We start from the raw sequence: 23964 nt of genomic DNA on the forward strand, positions 1-23964 counted from the left end.
ATTCTAATCTTTTACGATAGTGAGGCGAACTTTCAAAGTTATACCTAGAAGATAAAAGAATATTCCATAATTAGTGTATAAGCTGATGTCAAAATGATAGGTTTAGGTATAATTGTATATTATGCAAAAAGTACATTCAAACTAGTTCACGAGTCAATGTAAAAAGGATAGTTTAGGTATATTATGTAGAAAATATATTATTTTTTGAAATGAGATAGGAATTTTGAGACGTAAAAATAAGATGGACAAAAATTTTGGAAGGGACGGAGTAGCAAACTAGATATATGTATTTTTCAGACATCAGATTCACCTGCAATGCCAAATTGAGCGGCTGAGATTATTAAGCAAGATGGTGGACTTCTATAGACCCACCAATCCTTGAATTTCCTGCACAGTTGGGACTTGGGAGTTGGGCGTTCAGATTGGAATCGAAAAAATGACCGCATCCAATAATAACTGTACGTAGCTGTACAACCCTCACTGCAGAGAAAACACCTCTATTTTATTTTATTTTATTTTATTTTATTTTATTGGGGATAAATCCTTCAATTCGACCTCATCATCGCTTATTTCTTTTCCTGCCATATTCGAACAGAGCTCACGATCAGCATTTCTTCAAACACAATACACATATCAATCATTTGTTTTCCATACACCATAAACCCCTCTCTCCTTATATACGCACAATTACACATATATATCGATTCGCTCAATTTTATTCAAGAATTCTATTGACTTTTCTTAATTATATGGACTTTCACAAAGTCAATTTGCCGAACTAGGGCTTTGTATCATCAGAGAGGTTTGAGGAAGAAAATGTCGACATCAAGCTCTCCCAACCAATCATCGTCGGAGAACATCGTCGATACGACGCCGTTGTTAAACGTTGACGATGATCGTAATCGTCGATCTCTCAGGAGACCGAGCCTGCACGATGCCGCACGATTCCTCCGGAGAGCGAGTAGCCGTCGGATGATGAGGGAGCCCTCAATGCTCGTGAGGGAGACCGCGGCGGAACAGCTCGAAGAGCGACAGAGCGATTGGGCCTATTCCACACCCGTCGTAGTTCTCGATATCATTTGGAACTTCGCGTTCGTCGCTGTGGCGTTGGTGGTTATGGTTCTGAGCCGGAATGAGTCACCCTTGATGCCGCTGAGGCTTTGGGTTCTGGGGTATGCTTTGCAGTGCGTGCTACATATGGTTTGTGTGTGCGTTGAGTATAAGCGGCGCCGCCGGCGGTGGCGGGCGGTCGTGGAGGGGAATGGAAGCAGTCAGAGTTCGAGTCTGGACTCCCAAGGGAATGCGAGTCAGTATGTTACATTGGCTCATCTGAATGAGGAGGGCGCAGGGTACGTCTTATAAACTATACCTCGTATCAGATCATAGTATATACATGTCTTGCTAGTTGATTAGTCTAGATGTTGATCACATACCGTATAGATTTTGAAGCACTTTCTTTATTGTTGATTTTTTTTTTTAATTTTATATTGTATGTCCAAAGAGAGCTGTTAAAGATGCTGCAATTATGTTGTTGATTTTGATATACTTGTCCATACATATACACACACGAAACTCAAATTGGAGAAGGAAACATTAGACATGTAATTGGGGAATGCAATTTGGTTCTCATTTTTATCGCCTTTTGATTTCTCAGAAGTGTGGCAAAGCATTTAGAATCTGCGAATACTATGTTTTCGTTTATCTGGTGGATCATTGGATTTTATTGGGTATCTGCGGGCGGAGAATCATTGGCACGGGACTCCCCTCAGCTTTACTGGTTTGTGTAGACCTGGTTTCATTCATACTGTTTTGAATTTCAAGCTTTGTCTTCAAGTGAATCTTATACTTGGTTATTTGATTTTGGGATGCAGGCTTTGCATAATTTTCTTGGCTTTTGATGTGTTCTTTGTTGTTTTCTGTGTTGCACTGGCATGCGTTATTGGTATTGCAGTTTGCTGCTGTCTTCCATGTATTATTGCAATCCTATATGCTGTGGCAGATCAGGTAGCTCTTATCCAGAACTCTACATTTGCTTGTGTCTCCTATTATCTCATTTGGTGTTTGATCTTAATACTTTTATTCCCTATTGTATGAACATGTGAATATTTGGCAAAAATTATAGCTGTCTAGAACAATGTGTTTATCCATATCCAGGTATCTGCATCAGTGCCACGTTGAGCTTTCAGCCATAGTTGTTAAAATCATGATTCTGATCATATAATCGTTTGGGCTTTACTATTCTAAAACTCAGAAGCAATCTGAATTGTGCTAAAATCATTGCATAGTGGAATCGTCATAGGATCAAAGCGGATTATTAGTATCATAGGATCATGGATCAAGTTGTAGGGTTGTAAGATCTTGCTCATCAACCTATTTATTTATTTCGGAATTCCTTTATGTCTTTCCAATTAGTTAGGCCTCATGTCCTAAATAACATGATAACGTCCAGCCATACACAACCTAGCAGAATACCTATTTCACTTGTTCAGGGAAACAAGTAATTCTCATTCGACCATTGGATGTCCTAAATGGTTACTCTTCTTACGTTAAAGAAGTGTTGAATTGTTTAAAACAACTTTGCAGCAATAGTTTCAACAAGGCTACTTCTACAGTCGTAACCCTCACGTCTTCCTTATTTTATTTATTTATACATATCTGAATAAAATGTCTTTCGTCATTTTGCCACTATATGTTTCAAACAAGCTGACCTTATCTGAAGTGGTCTTTCTTTTCTTTTTTTCTTTGAAAAAATGAACATTATTGCTTTATTTTTTACAATAGGTGATTATCCAATATTTGTCCTAGCTAGGGGTGGCAATTTGTGTTGACAGTTTATAATCGCGTCGTGTCGACCTATGAGTATTTTGCTAGAACACGACCCGACACGAACATGCATCGTTTATTAAACAAGTAAATTGACCCGATTCGTTGAACAATCAGGGTCATGAAATGACACGACTTGTTTAATGACCTGTTTAACTTAAATGGTTTAATCGGGTTAAACGAGTTAAGGTCCAAAACACGAACATGACCCGATTAATTAAACGGGTTGACACGATTATGACCCAAACATGATTAAGGTCAACCTAATCCCGCTAACTTCGTGTCGTATTCTAGTTGTGTTAGTGGGTCATGTCGGGTTTTGCCACCCCTAGTACTAGCTATGTGGATTCTTTGGGAGGGAAAGAAACAAACTTAACATTTGATATTATTTTGCAAAAAAGTGGCTGCTTCCAGGTACCAGATATGAACTTGCATTATCACGCAAGTTTATACCATTATACCAAGTAATAGTTCCTGCTATATTAGTTATTGCATTGGGCATAATTTGTGGCTTCATAATTACTTTCAGTCCTTAATTAGCCATGAGTGTTTCTTTACTTTACTTTAATAATATTGTAAACTTAAGATGTTTTAACGAATTAATTGTCAGGTTTTGTGTGTGTGTGTGTGTAGCAGTCACACTAACTTGATTCTCTCCTGCACAATCTTTTGGCTTGCAAATTACAAGATATAACTGAGGGCTTTTCCTTTTTGAGCTGCATTCTGAAACTTATTTGGGTGAAATTGTGGAAGGTCATACAATGCAAGTGTCTTTTCATTATTATATTTTCCTTGAGTTTTAGTATTGTTTTTAAATATATTTTCAATAAATTCGAGCAAGTACATATATAGGATAGGATTATATCTTTATGATCTTATAGAATCCTATGATTCTCGACCTAACCCTACAATCCAATCTTCCAATCTCTACATTTTGGAAATTATTTGGGTGAAGTTTTGTAGATGTTCATACACTGCAAATGTGTGTGTGTGTTTTTCCCCTGTATTTTCCTTGAGCTGTAGGTTTGTTTTTAATATATATTTATTTAATTACTTTTAGTAAATGCATAAGTCCATGATATCATCTTTCTGATCTTTTAGAAGCTTATGCTTCTCAACCGGTTTACAGTCTGATCTTGAAGTCCTCCCATCGAACAAATGTATACACTAAATTTTAATGATCTTACTTTCACTTGCCAATGCTCTCTCACTCCCCTCAATAAAAAGTTAATATAGTTTATATATTTCTTTCAATTTAAAGTTAAGGTATATGGGATGCAATGCAAGAGATACAAGTCTGATAATAAGTGATAAAAACTGGAGGTTTTCACTTGCGGATTTTGTGGAGTTCTGTATTAGTGAACTATGATTAATGATTGTTTATTACCATGTTATTCTTTACTACTTTGTAAATATAAGAGCGGCAATCATTTGTCCAAATAGAATGTGCCATAGAGAGAGCCTATCTCTCACAGAGAATAGAAGGAGAGCTAAAATTTGATAGTATATGAGTAGGACTGAAATTCCAAGTGTTCCTAGCTCTGAAACCACACACAGACGAACACATGGAGGCCCAGTCCAACTCATGAAGCAAACTAACAAATATACGTGACATGCACAACCTACATGAAGTTTTCATCTTAATTAATCAAAGCAGGTTGTAAAGCCCTTATTTGGGTCACCGCATTGGAATTCTTTATTTTCGAAGAATGTCTAAATATTTTTATTAGATGTCAATCTTATCAAAGTCAAGTAACCAGGTGCCATATCCTTAGGAATAACCGTAATCCCTTATTAAGTGGCTTCATTTTTTTCTATTATCCTTCTGAAATCTTTATTTTCTTCCTTAGAATTGCAAACGTTCTCCCATTAAACCAAGCATTTGTTCTTTAGAGTTACAGATGACTAAACAGGCCTTTAGACCCCATTTGGTTAGGTAGGAGTCTGGGACTAAAAAGGAATGGAATAATGTAGGAATGGGATGGTTACGACCATTCCTATTCTCTATTTTTGTTGCAAGAGAAGGTTATACATGTGGGAGTTTGGTGACGAGGGAGGAGAGGAAGCCTCATCTCCCATTTGTTCTTTTGCAGATGAGATCGTGCTTTTGTGGATTGGATCGCAGCTAAGATTTTTTAGGTACGCGTTTCAGAGAAAAATCAATATGCACTAAGTGGACAGGTTTTAAAGGTGGTCTGCCTGTTACTTCCACTGGACTTCGTTTTTTCTCTTGAGGCTTAAATATTAAGAAGCTGGAGAAATTTAACAATATGTGACATGGGTAAATGGTGAGAGAGAGAGAGAGCAATGCACAGTACTGTTCAGGATTTCTGTGGGCAAAGAGGTTTCCTTTGTGGATTATGTGAGTTTCTCAGAAAATGGATGTGTGTGGGGCCCATTTTTTTTTTTTTTTGATAAGTAAAAATATATTAGAAAAACGTTCAAAAGGGGAACGCATCCCTAATACAAGAGAAAAGATCTAAGGACCAATAGAATCCAAGAGATCAAAGAAATCATCAATCGAGGAGCATGTACTTCCTCTAACATAAAAGAATAAAGAACGAAGAATATGAATTTTTAAATTAGCTAAGGACGATTCTTTTCCTTCAAAGGATCTGTTATTTCTCTCACGCCACAAACACCACCAGACACAATGAGGAACAATCTTCCAATAAGCACGAGCTTGTTTCTTAACAGGACAGCTTTTCCAAGCGTTAATCAACTGAGAGGAGTGCTTAGGCATTACCCAAAAAATGCCAAAAATGCTGAAAATAAAACTCCAACAACCAAACGCCACAGGACAATGCAAAAGAATATGATCCACGGATTCACTATCATCTTTGCATAAACAACACCAATTAACAATGATGTTGCCTCTCTTTCTCAAATTGTCCAAAGTCAAAATCTTCCCCAATGTAGCTGTCCAAGCGAAGAACGCGATTCGAAGAGGGGCTTTAGAGCACCACACGGACTTCCAAGGAAACTCGGAACCAACGAAATTGGATAAATGAATAAACATAGAGCGGACATCATACCGACCATGAGCCAAAGGAACCCACAAAATATCATCACACCCTCTGCCAATATCCTTCTGCCTATACAAAATATCCAAAAAAGCAGAAACTTCCTCCATTTCCCAATCCTGAAAAGACCGCCTAAACCGCACATCCCACGTAACTCCATTGTTATCAAGATGATAACAATCAATCACGAAAACATGCTTATTAGTTGCAATGCTATAAAGCCTAGGAAATGAGTGTGAAAGCAACTGGTCGCCACACCAAAGATCCTCCCAAAAACGAACATGCCTGCCATTACGAACTTTGAATCTAATAAGAGTAGAGAAAACATCCCATCCCTTCCGAATAAATTTCCACAAACCAACGCCTCCCGTAATAGTGACTGGAAGAGATGACCAACCCCCACTCCCCTCACCAAAACGACACGAGACAACTCTTCTCCACCGACGATGTCATTCCCTTCCAAATCGCCATAACCACTTTCCTAAGAGAGCACGATTAAAAGGAACAATTTTTCGAATGCCTAACCCTCCGAATCTCAATGGTTGGCAAACTTGATCCCAATTAACAAGATGATACTTAAACTCCTCTCCCCTTCCACCCCACAGAAAATCCCTCTGAATTTTTTCAATTCTATCAGCAACAGAACATGGAATTTGAAACAAAGATAAAAAATAGGTAGGAAGGGATGAAAGAGTACTCTTTATAAGTGTGACTTTCCCACCCTTAGATAGATACTGCTTTTTCCATCCTGCTAATCTTTTCTCATATCTATTAATCACTGAGTCCCAATTCCCAACCAGAGTAGAAGAAACTCCCAAAGGCAATCCTAAATAAGGAAGAGGAAAAGAACCAACTCCGCACCCTAAAACAGCAGCTAAGGAGGAAATATCTGGAACATCCCGTGTGGGGCCCATTTTAAAACATGACTGGGGATGGAGTCAATATGTTATTCGGAGAGTGATGCAGCAGCGGGTAGGGGCGATTCGAAAACAGAATTCAAGTAAATAAGAAAGAGGTTAAGATAGAGATTGAGAGGGAAATAGAATAATAAGAATAATAAGGGAAGAAATCAGAATGAGAGAGAAGAGAAGAACAACAGAGGGAGAAATCAGAATTGAGGGAGAAGAAACACAATAATTTCTGAATAATAATCAATCATCAAAGCTAACTTTCACAATTTCTGAGTCAACATATAAATAGACATCAAAGAAAACCCTTATCAACCTATTATCATAAATAAAACCCTAAATTACTGAAATATCCCATAATAATAATAAATAAACAAAAATCCCTAATTCTATCTTTCTTTCCCACTTCTCCAATAGTAGGTGTGGGCCATGTGGTCTTCAAGCTCTCGAGCGAGGTCTGGTTCTCCATTAGAGAGGCTTTATAAGCCCCCAATTTTTGTGGGCTCAAGTAGGAGCCAAGTGGGGTGGAATTTCATCCATAGCAAACTGAGAATCATTAATCTTTCTTCTAGCCTCATCAATCCTTTTATGCATATCATCATAGTGGGCTGAATTCAAGAACTTTAACTCCTTTTTAATCATCTTAATTTTTTGAGTAACCACAAACATAGGTGTCCTATTGATAGTTTGACTTCAGACCTTTTGAATTATAGGAAAGAATTCTTCATGCTCAGCCCAAAAGTTATTAAACCTGAAGGGCTTCCTTTTTCTGGGTTGATTCCGAGGATTATGGACCTTAATAATGATTATTGCATGGTCGTAGAATTTAGAGGCTCAAAAATAGCTTCAGCAGAATGAAAAGCAGTCAGCCATTTGTCATTTACCAAAACTCTGTCCAATTTTTTAAAATAATGCCCATTAGTCCAAGTGAATTTAATACCAGAATAATGGAGCTCCATTAATTCAGCATCTTGAATGGATCGATCAAACTCCTCTATACCTTGAGACCAAGTAACAGAACCCCCAATATTTTCATGTTTGTATCGAACTGAGTTGAAATCCCCAGCCACAAACCAAGCAGTCAGCCATTTGTCATTTACCAAAACTCTGTCAAACATTAAATCCGGCTCCACCAACAGTTCACTTCTCTCATTAGCGTCCCTCACTAACGGGGATTGTAATGTCTTTCTCTCACCGACACACCCATGCGCGCACACTTTTATATCAGGTTTGTCCTCCCCATCTGCTCTTTGTTTCTCTCGTCCTCTGTCACCAGACACCAAAATTTATGTATTTGTACCAAAAGCGAGCTCCCAATTCATGCATGTAAAATAAGATTATTATATATACATATACACACATGCTAAATAAGCTTAATAAAACCTTTATTTCCTCGCATATCATACCAAATTTGCCTTGCAGAAACTTGAAGGGGCCACTCTTTTTGGATATCTTCAAGCACCTCAAGAAATAGCCAATTCCCACGAGGCTTCCAGTCTCCAGTATACTCATCCCAATCTTGTGTAATCCGTAACATCTCAATTTTAAATGTCGTTGCATCACCAATATCTGGAAAGAAAATCTACCGGTTCTCACAACCATCCTCGTGGTCTGAAATTACACCTTCCCACCAAGCCTCCTCGTAATACACATCAACACACTGTCCATAATGAAGACACCATTTCTCGAAATGAAGCGGAGGTGGCAATGGCCTTATCAAGGCAAGATGGTTTGAGGGTGTCTTGTTGGCAGAAACTACCCCATCAACTATAGAAGGAACTGTTTCAATGAGATTTTCTGAACCATCTTTACATAAAGCGTGGTCGTATTGGATTTGAAGTGCCCGACCTTGGCAGGCAATCACAGTTGCAGAGTGCCAAGACCCCAAACCGGCAGATATTGGTGATGCAATGACATTTAAAATTGAAATGTTACGGATTAAATAGGATTGGGATGAGTATAGTGGAGACTGGAAGCCTCGTGGGAATTGGTTATTTCTTGAGGTGCTTGAAGATATCCAAAAAGAGTGGCCCCTTCAAGTTTGTGCAAGGCAAGTCTGGTATGATATGCGGGGAAATAAAGGTTTTATTAACCTTAAACAATACCATTTGTGGGGGACCTGATCATCATCAAGACCCTCCGTGGCTTGACAAGTTATAACCGTTGAATTAGAGAAGGTTAGAATTGTTGATTTCATAGTGTTGGGAGGGTAATTAGGTGGACATTGTGTAAAGCAACAAGTTACGAGGTAGGGTGACAAAATGATTAGGACACGTGTCTTCAAAAGCGGTGGACCATTTAATGAAAACCAACTCAATTTAATTTAGTACTTTTAAAAGCGGTTGAATTAGAGAAGGTTAGAATTGTTGATTTCACAGTGTTGGGAGGGTGAAGCAACAAGTTACGAGGTAGGGTGTGATACCCCTCGGATCCAAGACACGGGTTGATCAGGCCTAGGCCCAGGCCCAAACCCGAGAGAAATATCAAACAATTAAAGTATTTTAAAGCGAACACAGAGTATAAAGAATTAAGAGTTTAAATAACAAAACTAAAAAGAAGTATGAAATATAAATCCTCCAAACAAAACTGAATAATAATATCCCAATTCTTCAAAATCTCCAAGAGTACAACTTGGGAATCCATCTAGTAGACACCTAAATAAAAATCCCCACTGAACTGAATAACAGAAAATAAAACTAAACTAGAACATCGAGAGAGGTCCTACGTAAGTAGACGAATGAAAGTCTGTCCTCGACAAGCACGATCAAGCTCTAAGGCTGGAACCGCCCTGTACCTCGAAAGAATAAAAGAGTGGGTCAGGCCTACAAATAAGTTCTAATCTAACTGCAATCCATACAGTGACCTGAAACGCAGATACACCTTAGATACCTCACAATATCTATTTAGTCCATACATAAATATATCCATACTAAGGGACATTCACTGGACTATAATAAGGGTCTCAACCTGAATAGAAGGCAACATGCGAAAACGCACCCAAAGGTGGGCATGAGTACCTAGACCTAACAGGGTATACCTCAACCTATCATAGCCAGCTACGCATCCACTGCATATACGCACCCTAACCAATGACTCTGAGACTCAAGCTCATATCGTCGTACTATAACCATATATCTAAAGTCCGTCCAAAACCAGAGTATGTCATTCAATTATTCATTGAGGTGACATACAAAACGCAATCCAGATAGTTACTCAACTTATTCAGTTGATATGACTTAACTACAATCAACTAATCCAGGAAGTCACTCAACTTAGTCAGTTGATCCGACTTATACACAATTTAGGATTCAATATTTTACAATCTATTCCTTTAATCCGATAAGTTAGGTCTTAGCGTTTTAAGCTAAACCATCCCTAGTATGCCACTGTCCCATACCGGTGCATACAATCCTCTATATCCATGTAAATTACAATATATAAATACTAGTTTAGTAATTTACAATCCACAACCACTATCCAAATAATTGCAGGAAGACATTTAATATTCTAGCAATTGCAATCCAAACAATAATCCAGGTAATTGCAGAAAATGTTTAATATTTCGACAATTAGCATCCAAAGCATGCATAGATCAAAACTATTAAATAAATGACCCTATCACGCTTTTAAAACAAGTTTTATAAACATATTAAATCCCATTAAATTGCTGAAATTTAATTAAGCAATTAGTTTATCTTCCATTCGTTAACAGCATAGAAAGTGCCTTAATTTTATACTGTTTATCCCATTCACTTAGAGGTAAACCTTAATCAATTTAAGGACATAATAACACCCAAAACCAACCTTCTAATCCCTCTGTGAAAACCCCAGAATTATCAGAACAGTTCCCATGCTCCAACAGTAACAAACAGTTCATAAAAAAAATATCAGAATGTGCAATATTGAAGAGAGCCTGCTCTAAGTCTTGGAGAGCATAAACTTCAGAGCTTGATCAGAAACAATAGTGTTGTGCAACCCATGAAGTCGGACAACTTCTTAAAAAAAAAGGTTTGGCATTGTGGACAGCATTGGAGGTCTTAGAACATAGAAGGAAATGCGCCTTTTTCGAAAAACGATCCAAAACAATGATTATAGCATCATGTCCTCGACTAGTTCTGGGCAACCCCACAACATCAGCTTCTGACCCATCACCTCTGATACCAACTCCATGGCCATTACCATGTCGAAAATCAAGGCTATCCTTCCACGAATATATCCGAGCAAGAACATAAAGAACAACCAGTTGGTTCCATCTAGGTATTGTGCTCCCGAATCGAATACACAAATGCTGTTTGGATCAAGTCCTAAACATGTTTTCTCCTCTAGTTTATAATGCATAATTGCTGCATTAGGACCAACTGAGGGAATAGTAGGAAAACTCAACTCTCTAAAATGCTCTTTTGATGCGCGAGACCCCTCCAGCTTATCACTTACAGGATTAGTTTCTTCTGGAAGTTGGTTTTTCCAGACCTCATCTACCAAGTTGGTGGATATTTGAACCAGCTTCTGTTGCTTCTTGGCACAAGCATGCTCCCATTTCTTTGCAGTGCCCACTAATATACACCATGTATCCACTCCAATAGCCGCATCTTTTGGCAGATTCGGAATAGAATTACTATCTATCTAAGCCGCTTTGAATGGTTGTGGATATGGTTTGATGGAAAATTTGAGATGATTAACCATGGCTATGGAGACAACATTTGGGCTGCCACTGCCATCAATAATAGGCTTCTGAGCTTGGTTTCCATAATGAACTTGCATCTGAAAATTAGAGTTAAGCCGCCCATCTTTGTCTTCAACTTAAGGGTCTTCAAGGATTTGGGCTGCCACTGCCATCAATAATAGGCTTCTGAGATTGGTTTCCACAAAGAAATTGCATCTGAAATTAGATGTGAGTCGCCCATCTTCGCCATCAACTTTAGGGTCTTCAAGGATTTGCTTCACAACGGCGATGGAGGAGACATTTTCTTCACACTCTTCCTGATGATCAGTGTTGTACGTTTTATCATCAAGCAGGTTCTTATTGTCCTTGCTAGCCATCGTACTCTTTCCTTCAAGATCAGCCCTGTTATAGAAAGATGCAGTTGATCCACCATTTGGCAGCATTGTTGTGAGTGTGCTGCACGTTCCATCACTTGACTTCTTTGGAATATCTCCAGCAGCATCATGTGGCTCATAATGATTCACCTCTGAAGTATTTCTTGGAAACTCCAACATGGGATGTAGTGGCGGATCAACCTTCAAACTACACCATTGCTGAGGGTTTAAAAGCTGTTGCTGCTCGCGGTTTCTGCCATCATTAGTACCAAATTCATATTTTTCTTTAAGGGCTACCGATTTGTTAAAAGGCTGCGAAATTCGAGCTCCTATCTTATTGCATTGAGCATTCAGCCCTTTAAGTTGTTCTACAATATGTGACAACTCAATCTCCTGATTATCATCCAATGTTTCATTGCCCGATCGAGTAAACATAATGTCTATTTAGGCTCTGATACCAAAAACTGATGTAGGACAAGAACAGGCTCAAATAGAAGAAAGCAAATGAGAGTGGTGGGCTGGAAATTTAGAAAACAAGGCTAAGATTCAAGGGTTGTTAGTGGAGAAGAAGGATTGAAAATAACAAAGAAAAGCCTATTGGAATCACTCCAAGAGGGCCTAGCTATCACACCTAGAAAAGGCCCCACACCCTCGGAATTTGTGAATCACTCACAAAGAAACCACAAAGGATGTTTTTATTCATTCATTGACTGAGTAATCAGAATTACATAGTATCCTTTTTATAATAGAGGATGACCCTTGGATTACCCTACAATGGAGGTAATCAAAAGTTTACTCTAGCTTAATAAAGTAACAAATAACTTAATTGATGCAATTTAATCTAATTGATGCAATTTACCAAAACAATGCAATTTCAACATAATTAATGCAATTACCAAAATAATGCTATTTGACCAAACACCCTAATTGTGCAAGATTCCAAGTGAACCCCACATCGTCTAGCATGTGCCAAATTAAGGTTTAAGCTCTAGAATCCTCTTTCCCACGCCTTTTATGCGCCACTCTTTTCAAATCAGTCCATAAGGTTCTTCTTAAAACAGAATTGTTATTACCATGGACAAAACTGCCCGCAGCTGAAATGATCCATCTAAAGCAGAAATGTTACAACGACCAACTTGATTTTGTTTTCCCAATCTCCTGAACCATAAGCTTTATTGGATCCCAACAAACCCAAATTCTACCCAACTCATGATAAATGTAGTTATGCAAAATTGACCAACCAGGAGCAACACTATTGATGACCTGAGTAACCTTATTCATTTTGACTTTGGTTTCAACAAGACATAGTAAAGGAATCTGTCATTTTTTAATCAGAGTCCTAACTTCTAGTTGTTTATTAGGGCTATGAAACTCCTAATATTCCATATTCCAGTTAACATAAAAGGAAATGAAAATAAAGATTCAACCCGCTAAGATAAGTACCTCTCTTGGGCCTAAGGAGGCCTAAAGATGCAACTTTTGGCTTTACTTCTTCATCAGCCATCTTGTGTGTTAAGGCTTGTAAAGGATCCCCAACATCAACTTATTTACAGAAGTAGCATCCAACTGACATGTCATAGTGGCAGAAACCTTAAATCCTGAATCCCAATAGGCTTTATCAACTGAACTGCCATAGGAGTTGTCATTGGCTTGGCCATTGAACTGCTAGAGGATCTGTCAAAATGGTATCAGAAATCTCTATATCCTACCCCACAGTCTCAGAACAATCATTAAGAACTTGAAATCTGTTAGGAGATGACACTTTCAATTGAGCCACTCCAACCTTTTTAGGACTTATAATTATTATACCAGCAGTTTGAGAATCCACACCATCGTTTTGACTACGACTGCATTCTACTTGGAAGTCGCAACCTGTAGCAATAGTTTGATCCTTGTTTGTAGTATCTTTCTTTCCTTTTACAGTAACCTGGTTCCCCCCCTTTTTCAACTGGCATAGAATTCATCTGTGAGTCTACTCTGCATTTAAGCTGTCACTTATTGTCAACACAAGCATTGTGAAACTGTCATTCTTATTGTCAACAACTACTAGGGGAGGTTTATTGACATGTGAGAACTTGAGGAAGCGAGACAAATAATGAAGCCTTTTTCTCCATTTTGAGGTAGCTAAGTCTCTTACCAATTGTCTGGGTAGATTAGGTTATGCTGGGGGTTATTATTGATTCTAGGTCATTGGTTTCTAGGGCTGGGGTTGTGCTTGGAGGAATGTGAAAAAGGCTTGGGAGGTGACTCCTTGTGTCGGTTGTGTGTGACGTGTTGCATTTAGGGGGGTAGCAAAAGGCAGTCTTTGAAGGGGCAAAGATCTCTATTCATAACCTGGAGCTTTTGATGTTGAATTCACTCTTTCTGGGTTGAGGAGGAATTCTCTCTTTTGTAGTCTCTCACGAAGTTTTTGGAAAGTGTCTACTCTTACTGATAGTCATTTTTTATTACTGTGTGTGTACATGGTTTATATGTTTTTTGTCGGTGCTTTCCTCATGCATACTTTCTCTTCCCTACACACATGAATTGAGAGTATATAAAGACAAATAACTTAGATATATGCATAAATACTTATGTTAGAGTGAGGGTTACGGGTTTTAACACACACACACACACATGTATTTGTGTATGTAGAGATACGTGTGTAGTATATTTATATATGAACAAACATTTGTACATCTAAAAATGGTAAGGGTTTGGATATATGAATATATACACACACATGTACTCATTTATATGTGTATGCACGCATATATGTGTCTACATCAAATTAGGGATTAGGGTTTGTAGCAAAACCAGCTAAGTTGCTAATGCATGGGGACACTTAGATATGAGGGGACTGACCTGATATATATATATATATATATATATATATAAAGAAGGAGAGAGAGGGAGGTGGATGATGTGTTGACTTGTTGATTTAGAGGACCAGACATGTCAACTGAATGAGAGAGAGAAGACACCACTAATGAGAGGGGATAAGAAGAGTTTTTCTTTTTTATCCTTTACAAGGAGGGGGATAAGGGAAGGAAAGAATATTGGTAAGACAAGATGGGTTCTGATTGATTGGTTATCCAATCCTATTCTAATATTTCTTTTCACAAGTCATCCGCCCCTTACTTTCTCCTCTCGTCAACATTGAATCCGGCTCCACCAACAGTTCACTTCTCTCATTAACGTCCCTCACTAACGGGGATTGTAGTGTCTTTCTCTCACCGACACACCCGTGCACACACACTTTTTTATCAGGTTTGTCCCCCCCATCTGCTCTTTGTTTCTCTCTCCCTCTCTCACCACACACCAAAATTTATGTATCCATACCAAAACCGAGCTCCCAATTCATGCATTTAAAATAAGATTATTTTATATACATATACACACATGATACATACGTATATATATTAAGACCGCAGATCCTCTTCACTATTATATATATATGTATGTAATTATATATGCATATATTTTTATTTTACGTTACCTCAAACCTTTAAAGTCCCTACTCACTAGGAGGTTTTCTGTTGGATTGATTCAAAACCTTTAAGCCCTTACTTGCCTTTTTGCTTGACATAAAGTGTCTGATTATGTGTTCTAATATTGTTTTAATTGAAGATGACGCTAAGAATTTAAAACTTTTTTTTTTGTAAGAATTTTTTATTTTATTTATTTATTTTTTTTTTTGTAACCATGGAAAGAAACTCACACACCCACATTGTCCCCAAGGGGACTTGAACTATTGACCTTTTGCTTTGGAAGGTGAGGAAGTATCACTAAGCTACAACCCTTGGTAGAGTTGGAATTTTTTTTCTTTCTTTCTTTCTATCTTCCTTATTATCTTTTATTATTGTTAACCACATTTTATCAAAGCAGGAAGGAGCTTCTAAAGAAGACATCGAACAACTATCAAAGTACAAATTTCGAAGGATTGGTGATATTGAAAAGCTTAACGGTCAGATTGAAGGACCTTTTGCAGGGGTAATGACTGAATGTGGCACAGATACACCCGTGGAACATTCTCTCTCTCAGGAGGATGCTGTATGTTGTCCAACTCTTTGTTTTTCGTTTTCGTTTTATTTGAAATCAGTTATCTAGTTCAGACGATATAATATACACAACTCTGAAATGACGTCCTTGATGGATCGCAGGAGTGTTGCATATGCCTTTCTGCTTATGATGATGGAGCTGAGCTTCGGGAACTTCCCTGTGGTCACCATTTTCATTGTACTTGCATTGACAAGTGGCTTTATATCAACGCTACCTGTCCCCTTTGCAAGTACAACATCTTGAAGATCAGCAACAATGGCAGGGAAGATGTGTAGAAGGAAAGCTCACTTGAATTATATGGTTGGGTCTATGGACTGTCCCTAGTGTTCCATCTCAAGAGCGTGTTGATGCATAGCACATTCATAGAGAACTAATTATAGCTATTGTTTCTGCTGCTGTTATTCATTGTAGTCAATGTTGTAGTAATGGTGGTGTTCGCACACGGCATGTCTGTTTGTGTTTATGCTCTGGCTTGTGTATAGGCCCTATAGGGTGGTTTGTTCAGGGCAATTTAGCGAGATTTACACCTGTGCACTTAACACTCTTGCCTCCTGTTAAATTTCTTATATATGTTCAAATAATTTACTGTAAAATGAAATTTTCTGTTTGGGAAGGTTTTCCTGTGTCTCAATGAACCTTATGGAACGTTTTGATGACACCCTCTAAAATGTTATTGTTGTTCAATTGTTTTATCAGTTGGATCCTACTGTTCTTCCGGAATGTGCGGACACTTTTTTATTATTGAGTGTTTCTACTACAAGCTTTGCTCTATTGTTTGATTAAAAACACACAAGGAGAAAACAAGCAGGTTTCGTGATGCATCCAAGATGCTACATGAATTTTTTCCGCTGCCATTTTCATACTCCTTTGTCATTACATGGCTTTTGTAATAACTCCATTACAACATAGTCTATTTAACAGTTATTTTTTTATTTATTGTATATGTAATACAGATTAGGTACATGGTAAACACTCAACCAGCCTTGTCATCTCTTAGTTGCTTAAGCTTTCCAATCAACACCGTCAGATCCCTATGCGATGACCCACCTTCTTCAACAGCCCTCTTGGCCTTCTCCCCAAGTTCTCTGCCCATTCTCCTCATTATCATTGCTTCATCACCACCGTCCATCAACTTCCTCACAGACTTCTCTACACTCTCTCTCTTGATCACCTTCTTCCCAGCCTCAACCCACAAGTTCCAATCCTCTACCCCAACCTCCACCCCAATTCCCAACACCTGCGTCACTAACTTCTCATTATAGAAATGCTCAGCATACAATGGCCACGTCACCATTGGAACACCTGCACTCACACCTTCAATCACAGAGTTCCAACCACAGTGAGTCAAAAACCCACCTATTGATGGATGGTCCAAGATCAATGCCTGTGGGGCCCAACCTTTAACAATCAAACCTCTACCGTTGATCTTCTCATCCAACCCTTTCGGTAACCACTTCTCTCTCTCTTGTTCATCCTCATCATCATCTTTTCCAGGACGACCCAGATGAAATCGTGCCTGGAAGCCTCGCGTCCACACGCTATCTCCATGAGCTGCTCATCAGGGAATCTACACCCACTGCCAAAACAAACGTAGAGAACGGAGTCGGGTTTCTTAGAGTTGAGCCAACTCAGGCACTCGTGCTCACCCACCACCGTCTTGTGGCCCCTTTCAACCTTCTCGCCGGTGCTCCGGTGAATCAAGGACGCCGGACCGATGTGAAATATCTTGTTATTACCCATGGCTTTCTTGTAGTGCTCGGTGTAAGCTGAGTCAAACTCGTAGAAATTGTTGACCAACACTCCATAGCTCTTCAACTCAGCTTCTCTCCACTGTTCCATCAACTGGGTGTACCCGGTTGGAGTCCGAACGTAGTCGGGAAGCTGAGACCTGGTCATGGTGATCCGGTCAGGAAGACCCGGAAGCACAAACGGGTCGTGATCGGATGTAGCTTTCAGGTGGGGCGAATCGGGGCGTCTCACGGCGTCTTTCAGGGACTGCGCGAACATGCAGACGCCCTGGAAGACAGCCGTGGGATGCGGAGGCGCTCGGCAGTGTCTGCGGTCCACGGGTAGAACATGTCAGAGACAATGCAGTCGGGTCGGCGAGTGTCCATGAAGTGTTCGATGCTTTGCTTGAGAAGCGTCATGGCGTGGTAGAGCTTGCCGGCGGTGTCGGTGTCGGTGACGGAGAAGAAGTTCTCGAGGCCGTTGGGGAGGCCGAATTGTTGGGAAGGGAAGGGGACGATATGGAGGGCAATGCGGTGGCCCGAGGCGGCGTCTCTGTGGATGAATTTCTCGATGATGGAGGCGTTGGATGGGGTGGTGATGATCAGTGGCGGAGCCAGTATTTCAAGTAAGGGGGCACACTGCTAAAAAAAAATAATAATAATAATAATACGGAGTATATATATATATATATATATATATATATATATATATATATATATATATATATATATATAATTTAAAAAGATAAAAAAGAAAAAAATTATTAAAATATAAAAAAAAAATAAAAATGAAAAACTTTAATAGGAAATAGTTAAAGTTTCAATAGAGGAGAAAAATTTGACTTTTTTTATTGAGAAAATTTAAGGTATGTGAAGGGTAAAAAAGAAAATAAAGAAAAAATAAGAATATAATTTTAAGAATTACGAATTTGAGGGGGACACTATATAAATTTGGAAAAATTATATTTTGGTGACCAAAATTAAACATAATTACTATATAGTGACCTTAAAGTCAAGAAAAAGTGAATAGTGATCAATTTTGAAACTTAATTGATATTAAGTGACCATTTGATGGTTTATTACTTAAATAGTCTTCTTATAATATATTATTATGTAAGTAGACAAATTTACCCTCTACATTAACCTAAATAAACACTTATTTAAATTGACTAACAAAAAGATAACAGATTATTAGGGTGAGTCTCTGAAGAGAAGATCAAGATGGGAGAGAACTGATGATGGATATTATACATCATTTTCTTCAAGATTCTAGGAGACATTACGAGAAAATTGTAAATTTTCTTCTTATTCATTATTTTCAAGGTATAATTATTATACTTTACGAGTTGATTTGTCTGAGAGATCTTCCTTAAGATATAAGATTGTTATTTTTAGGAATTTTTAATACTACTTAGTTATAGTTCAAGAAATAATGACTATTGTTGATTAATTTCATAATTTTACTAACTGTTAAAGGGTGTTTCAAAAGTATGATTTGCCACTGTAAATATTATGAGCGTTCATGTTGGAGAGCCTTGAAAAATAAATAAAGGATGGAAAAGAGATAATGTTGATAAAGAAATTTTTTAATTTTTTAAATTGGTAAATTGTAAACTAAAAAGGAAAATATTATATGGTTGAGAGCCTTGAAAAATAGATAAAGGGTGAAAAAAAGATAATGTTGGTAAACAAATCTTAATTTTTTAAATTGGTAAATTATAAACTAAAAAGAAAAAAAAGAAAACGTTGGATTAGAGAGAGAGACTAGACTTATTATTTATATTGGACGGTAATTTTGTCATCTAAAATTTATTTTTAAAATGTTTATTAAACTTTTAAGTGTTTTTGACCAAATTATCCTTAAATGGTCACTTAATATCAATTAAGTTTCAAAATTGATCACTAATCACCTTTTGTTGACTTTAAGGTCACTATATAGCTATTATGTTTAATTTTGATCACCAAAATATAATTTTCCCTATAAATTTTGTCATGGAATTTTTTTAAAAAATTACCACATATATTATAGATTGTCCCCCTTAGACCTTCATTGACTCCGTTCCTGGTGATGATGGTGACAGATTTACCGTTCCTGGTGATAGGAAAGGGAGGAAGAAAATCTCGAGAGGACGTGACGGCGATTCCATGGTTAATGGAGGGTGTATGTGAGAGAGATGGCTCTTGTAAACTAACGCAGTGATGGTGTGTAACTTATAGAGCGAAGAGTGGAAGAATTTCACAGTCCCAATGAGAAATTACGTATTGCATTTAGTCCGTTACATTTAATTCCCAATGCAAAAATTTCTCATTTCCAACGTTTAGCAGGACGACTTGGTGGACGTGGATACTAGCCAACACATACGTTGAATGCAATATTTTAAAGTGAAATAATGATAATTTATTCACGAAGTACGTGATTTTTTAATATGATTCTTCTGTTATTATTTTATTATTATTATTTTTTTTTGTGAAAAAGTTTACCTCAGGCTGTATCAGTAAGCCTCTCCTTTTGATATTAATATTGATATGAACCAACAATAATATAACATGTGTTAAAAAAAATTAAACTTAAATCATGCTAATCTTTTCACTGGTCATCCATGATTAATTCTAGATTTTTTTTCTCCGTTTCTTTTTTTTTTTTTTTTTTAACCCACAAACGAATTTCCTTCCAGAGAAATTTATATACCAAAGCATTAGAACACCCAGCTATTAAAATAGAAAGAAAAACCTTCATATTCCAATCCGTTACATAATAAACTAAACAAATAGTCTAAATAAAAAAAAAAATGGTAAATCAACCCCCAATTGATTTTATAGAAATTTTAAAGAAGTCAATTCTCCTTTAGATGAATAGTTGTGGTCTTGTGTCATTTTAGAGATGGAATTGTAACAAATATGGCAGGCAATGAATGCGGCGTCTTGAATAAAGTTTGCAATTAAAGTAATAGGTACGTTTAAGAGTGGAGGAGATTAGCAAGCATTGGAGGTGGTGGAGGTGGCCGGCGGAACAAATTATGAATATTAGGGTTTCAGAATTAGAGAGATGGTGGGCATCAATGACGATTTAGTGTGAAGAGAAAAGGAATCGTGACCGAGAGTGAGCTCTATAAGGTCTCACATGTGTGGGAGAAAATCTCAAACGACTTCTGAAAAGATTTGCATGATTCAAGTTTAATTTTTAAAATTTTTTTGGACACAATTTAAGTTGTTGATCCATATCAACATCAGAAGGAGAGGCAATGCTGTCTAAGGCAAGATTTTTCCCTTTTTTTTTTTTTTTTTTTAATGACAATTTTTTACACTTAAATCATATCATACTGGCAATGTGTATGTGATAAATTTTGAACTAAGTTTGTTATAATGGCATTTTCTTTTAAAAATTTATTTATTTTACAACGTAAGAAGAGTTAGAAGTTAGATTAGTAGGTGTAGAAAGTCGAAGCATGACACTCTCAGCTATCGAGATATCTGCCTTTTAAAAATTTATAACAAATACAAGTTATATTACATGAATAATTTAATACAGGTTACTATACATTTTTAACAAATATATTTTGATATTTTATTTGTGAAGTTCCTATTTTATTGATTATGAAGTACTTGAGAAATAATAAAAAGTGATAAAAGTATTTATACGTCTTAGAAATTAAAAGTCATTTTTTTATGTTATGATCCAATTTTTTTTATTTGTAAAGTTCCTATTTTACTGTTATGAGTTCAGAAAATAATGCATTAATCACATTTTCATATTAGTCATATTAATAATTTCTATGATTTAAACAAAAAATCATGTCAAAATATCTTAATTGAAAAAATTAAAAATAAAAGGTTGGCTAATCACTTCTCACGCACGTCTCTCTTTACCAAAAATTATTGGATAGCTGACGAGTTTAACTAGAAGTCTAGAACCCACAGTAATGAATATATGATAGACACGAATAAAAAATAATAATACTCAATTTTTTTAATTCGATAAGTCAAATTATTTTTGCTCGAATTGCGTGTAGACAAGATGCACAATACAAACTACAAAAGTACTAAATTAATCTGAGGTGGTTTTCATTAAATGGTCCACCGCTTTTGAAGACACGTGTCCTTATCATTTCGTCACCCTACCTCGTAACTTGCTGCTTTACATAATGTCCGCCTAATTACCTCCCAACACTGTGAAATCAACAATTCTAACCTTCTCTAATTCAACTCTAATCAATCAAACGGTTATAACTTGTCAAGCCACGGAGGGTCTTGATGATGATCAGGTCCCCCATCCAACGGCTCTGATTTCATCTCCTCTTCGCGCTGATTATTCTGGCCTTGATTCTCGCTCTCTTCATCCACACACTCTCTCACGCGCTTCAGTCCGATGGATACTCCAAACAGCCGCGGACACGTCCCTTCTTCCGCCTTTAAACCGCCGCCTCCTCCGCCGTCGGCTAACTGTCTCGCCGGCAGGAGATCCAAAGCTCTTTCGTCCAGTGATCCGCCGGTTTCCGGATGATCGGTGGCGTAGTTCGTCATCAATGCACATATGTTATTGCACAGGCTCCGCAATCGATTCACTTCTTGACTCAATTGCGTGTTCTCCCTCTTGAGCCGTTCGTTCTCTTCTACAAGCTCCGGCGCGGTGGTGGTGGTGGTTGTACCGCGATGTACGATAGGAGTCACCGTCGCCGCCGGTGATGAGTTGGACGATAGAACTTGCTCGTCACCGGAATTTGCCGGAGACGCCGCGAGAACTGTCGAAGGTACCGCTACCGTCACAGTCTGCGCCGCCGTCAACGCTGCCGGGGCAAGAGAAATTTTCCGGCGTTGTATGTCTTTGAGAAGTAACTTCTCACCCCTCCGGAAGCATTCATTCGCAAATTCCCAGCGATCAGGCACGACCTTTTTGAATCCCTAAAAATTCAAAGCCAAAATAAAACCAACAAATTAATCAAAAACAGTATACATATCAAACTTGTATGAATTACTGTGTAAGTGTAGGTTCGTACGTAAGTGTTTAGCTGTCGAACGAAGCTTGAGAAATTGTTGTGTTTGAAATATTTGGGAAGCAGATCTCTGGCGAATTCAGCTGGTCGCCAGACGATGAAGGTGGTTCCATCTTCGTTCCAAGAGATCAAGTCGTCGATGGACGAATCCTCGACGAGTTGATAGGTTTTGGTGAGGAACGGCGTCGGGATTGATCTCTGAGAATCAAACGCCGCCGCCGGGGCAGCCGATTCGCCGGTCTGTTCAACCGGCAACGGTGCCATACCACCGTTCTTAGATCCAAACCCTAAAAGATGAAAATTCACCTCTCTCTCAGAGATCAAATCAAACACAATATTTCATTTTCATTTTCATTTTCATTTTCATTTTCTATGCTTTAAAGTTGTACATAAAACAAAAGAATCTTCTTAATTACCTGAAAAGCTAAGTTTTTTTCTGGATGAAAAAATGTCGGAATTTTTTCAAATCCAAAAAAAACTTACAAAAAAGCGACGATATTGCAGAGCAGAGAGAGATTGAAGAAGCTCAACACTGCAGAACAAGGAGAAGACATCGTTTGCCGGAAACTAGAGAGAGAGAAACTAGAGAGATAGAGAGGTGGGCGGTGGGAGGGAGTTTGGTGTTCTTTCTAGAAGTTTCTGGGTGGAGCAAATGATGAAAAAGGGTAATTCGTGGGCAATATACGGAAAATAATAAAAAAAGAAAAAAGAAAAAAAAAGGTCGAAAAGGTAGGAAGAAAGGGTTGGGAGTGGGGTCCACAACAAGGATAGGAAGGAACGAGAAGGTACCACCCCTAGTTCTTTTCGAGAAGCTTCTCTGATCTCTCTCTCGTTTGGTTTTAGTTTAACCAGGATGTTTCTTATACGTGTCGGTATTATATTGGAACCCCAATCTCTGACACGTTGAAGATAACGAAGTTATGTAAATTGAATTTGTAAAAGTATAATTTGAATTTTAGTAAGGGTAAAACACAAATAATGTTTATATTTTTGGCAAATAATACCCGCTATTAGTATATAAATACGTTAAATTTGAAAAAATGTGAAAAGACTTGAGGTGATTGTTTTGTTAAAAATTTAGTCAATTTTTAAGATATAAAATTTTAAGAAATAGAATTAAGTAGAAAAAAAATTCTAAACTATTGCCCTTTTTCAAATAATTCTTGAACTAAAAATCGTCCATTGAATTATTAATTTGTTACAATTAAGGATAAATTCACCATAAAAGACTATTTAAACCTTTCTCATTAAAATTTTCATTTTTTATTAAATTATTTTTATTATTTTTTCTCTAATGTAAATATTAATTATGCTATTTACCTTAATTTTATTTTTAGTATAAATTTATCATAAAAATGAAAAAAAAAAGATAAATAGATTTGTAACTACCATTTTCTAAATTGATTAACTTATT

At 37.5% G+C, this 23964-nt stretch overlaps 2 protein-coding genes and 1 pseudogene across 2 annotated transcripts; 1 reads left to right on the forward strand and 2 right to left on the reverse strand.

Annotated features, from left to right (window-relative positions):
* The first annotated feature begins 531 nt into the window (after positions 1–531).
* On the forward strand, positions 532–16524 carry LOC132307871 (E3 ubiquitin-protein ligase At1g12760-like). Its single transcript, XM_059805746.1, has 5 exons — positions 532–1349; positions 1655–1777; positions 1872–2004; positions 15659–15823; positions 15934–16524. The coding sequence occupies exons 1-5, from the start codon at positions 817–819 to the stop codon at positions 16105–16107; spliced, it is 1128 nt and encodes a 375-aa protein (XP_059661729.1). The 5' UTR covers positions 532–816; the 3' UTR covers positions 16108–16524.
* A 281-nt stretch (positions 16525–16805) lies between these two features.
* LOC132309826 (probable UDP-glucosyl transferase 73B6) lies at positions 16806–19706 on the reverse strand (annotated as a pseudogene).
* A 1871-nt stretch (positions 19707–21577) lies between these two features.
* On the reverse strand, positions 21578–23237 carry LOC132307872 (heat stress transcription factor B-2b-like). The gene is made up of 3 exons (XM_059805747.1): positions 22967–23237; positions 22554–22837; positions 21578–22458 (listed from the first exon to the last, which is right to left on the reverse strand). Exons 2-3 carry the CDS (start codon positions 22812–22814, stop codon positions 21781–21783), a joined length of 939 nt encoding a protein of 312 aa, XP_059661730.1. The 5' UTR covers positions 22815–22837; positions 22967–23237; the 3' UTR covers positions 21578–21780.
* Between the last annotated feature and the right edge of the window lie 727 nt (positions 23238–23964).

Source organism: Cornus florida, unplaced genomic scaffold, assembly GCF_030987335.1.
Source record: "Cornus florida cultivar Cherokee Brave unplaced genomic scaffold, ASM3098733v1 CherokeeBrave_3.0.0_Hap2_Chr05, whole genome shotgun sequence".
Classification (NCBI taxonomy): Eukaryota; Viridiplantae; Streptophyta; class Magnoliopsida; order Cornales; family Cornaceae; genus Cornus; species Cornus florida.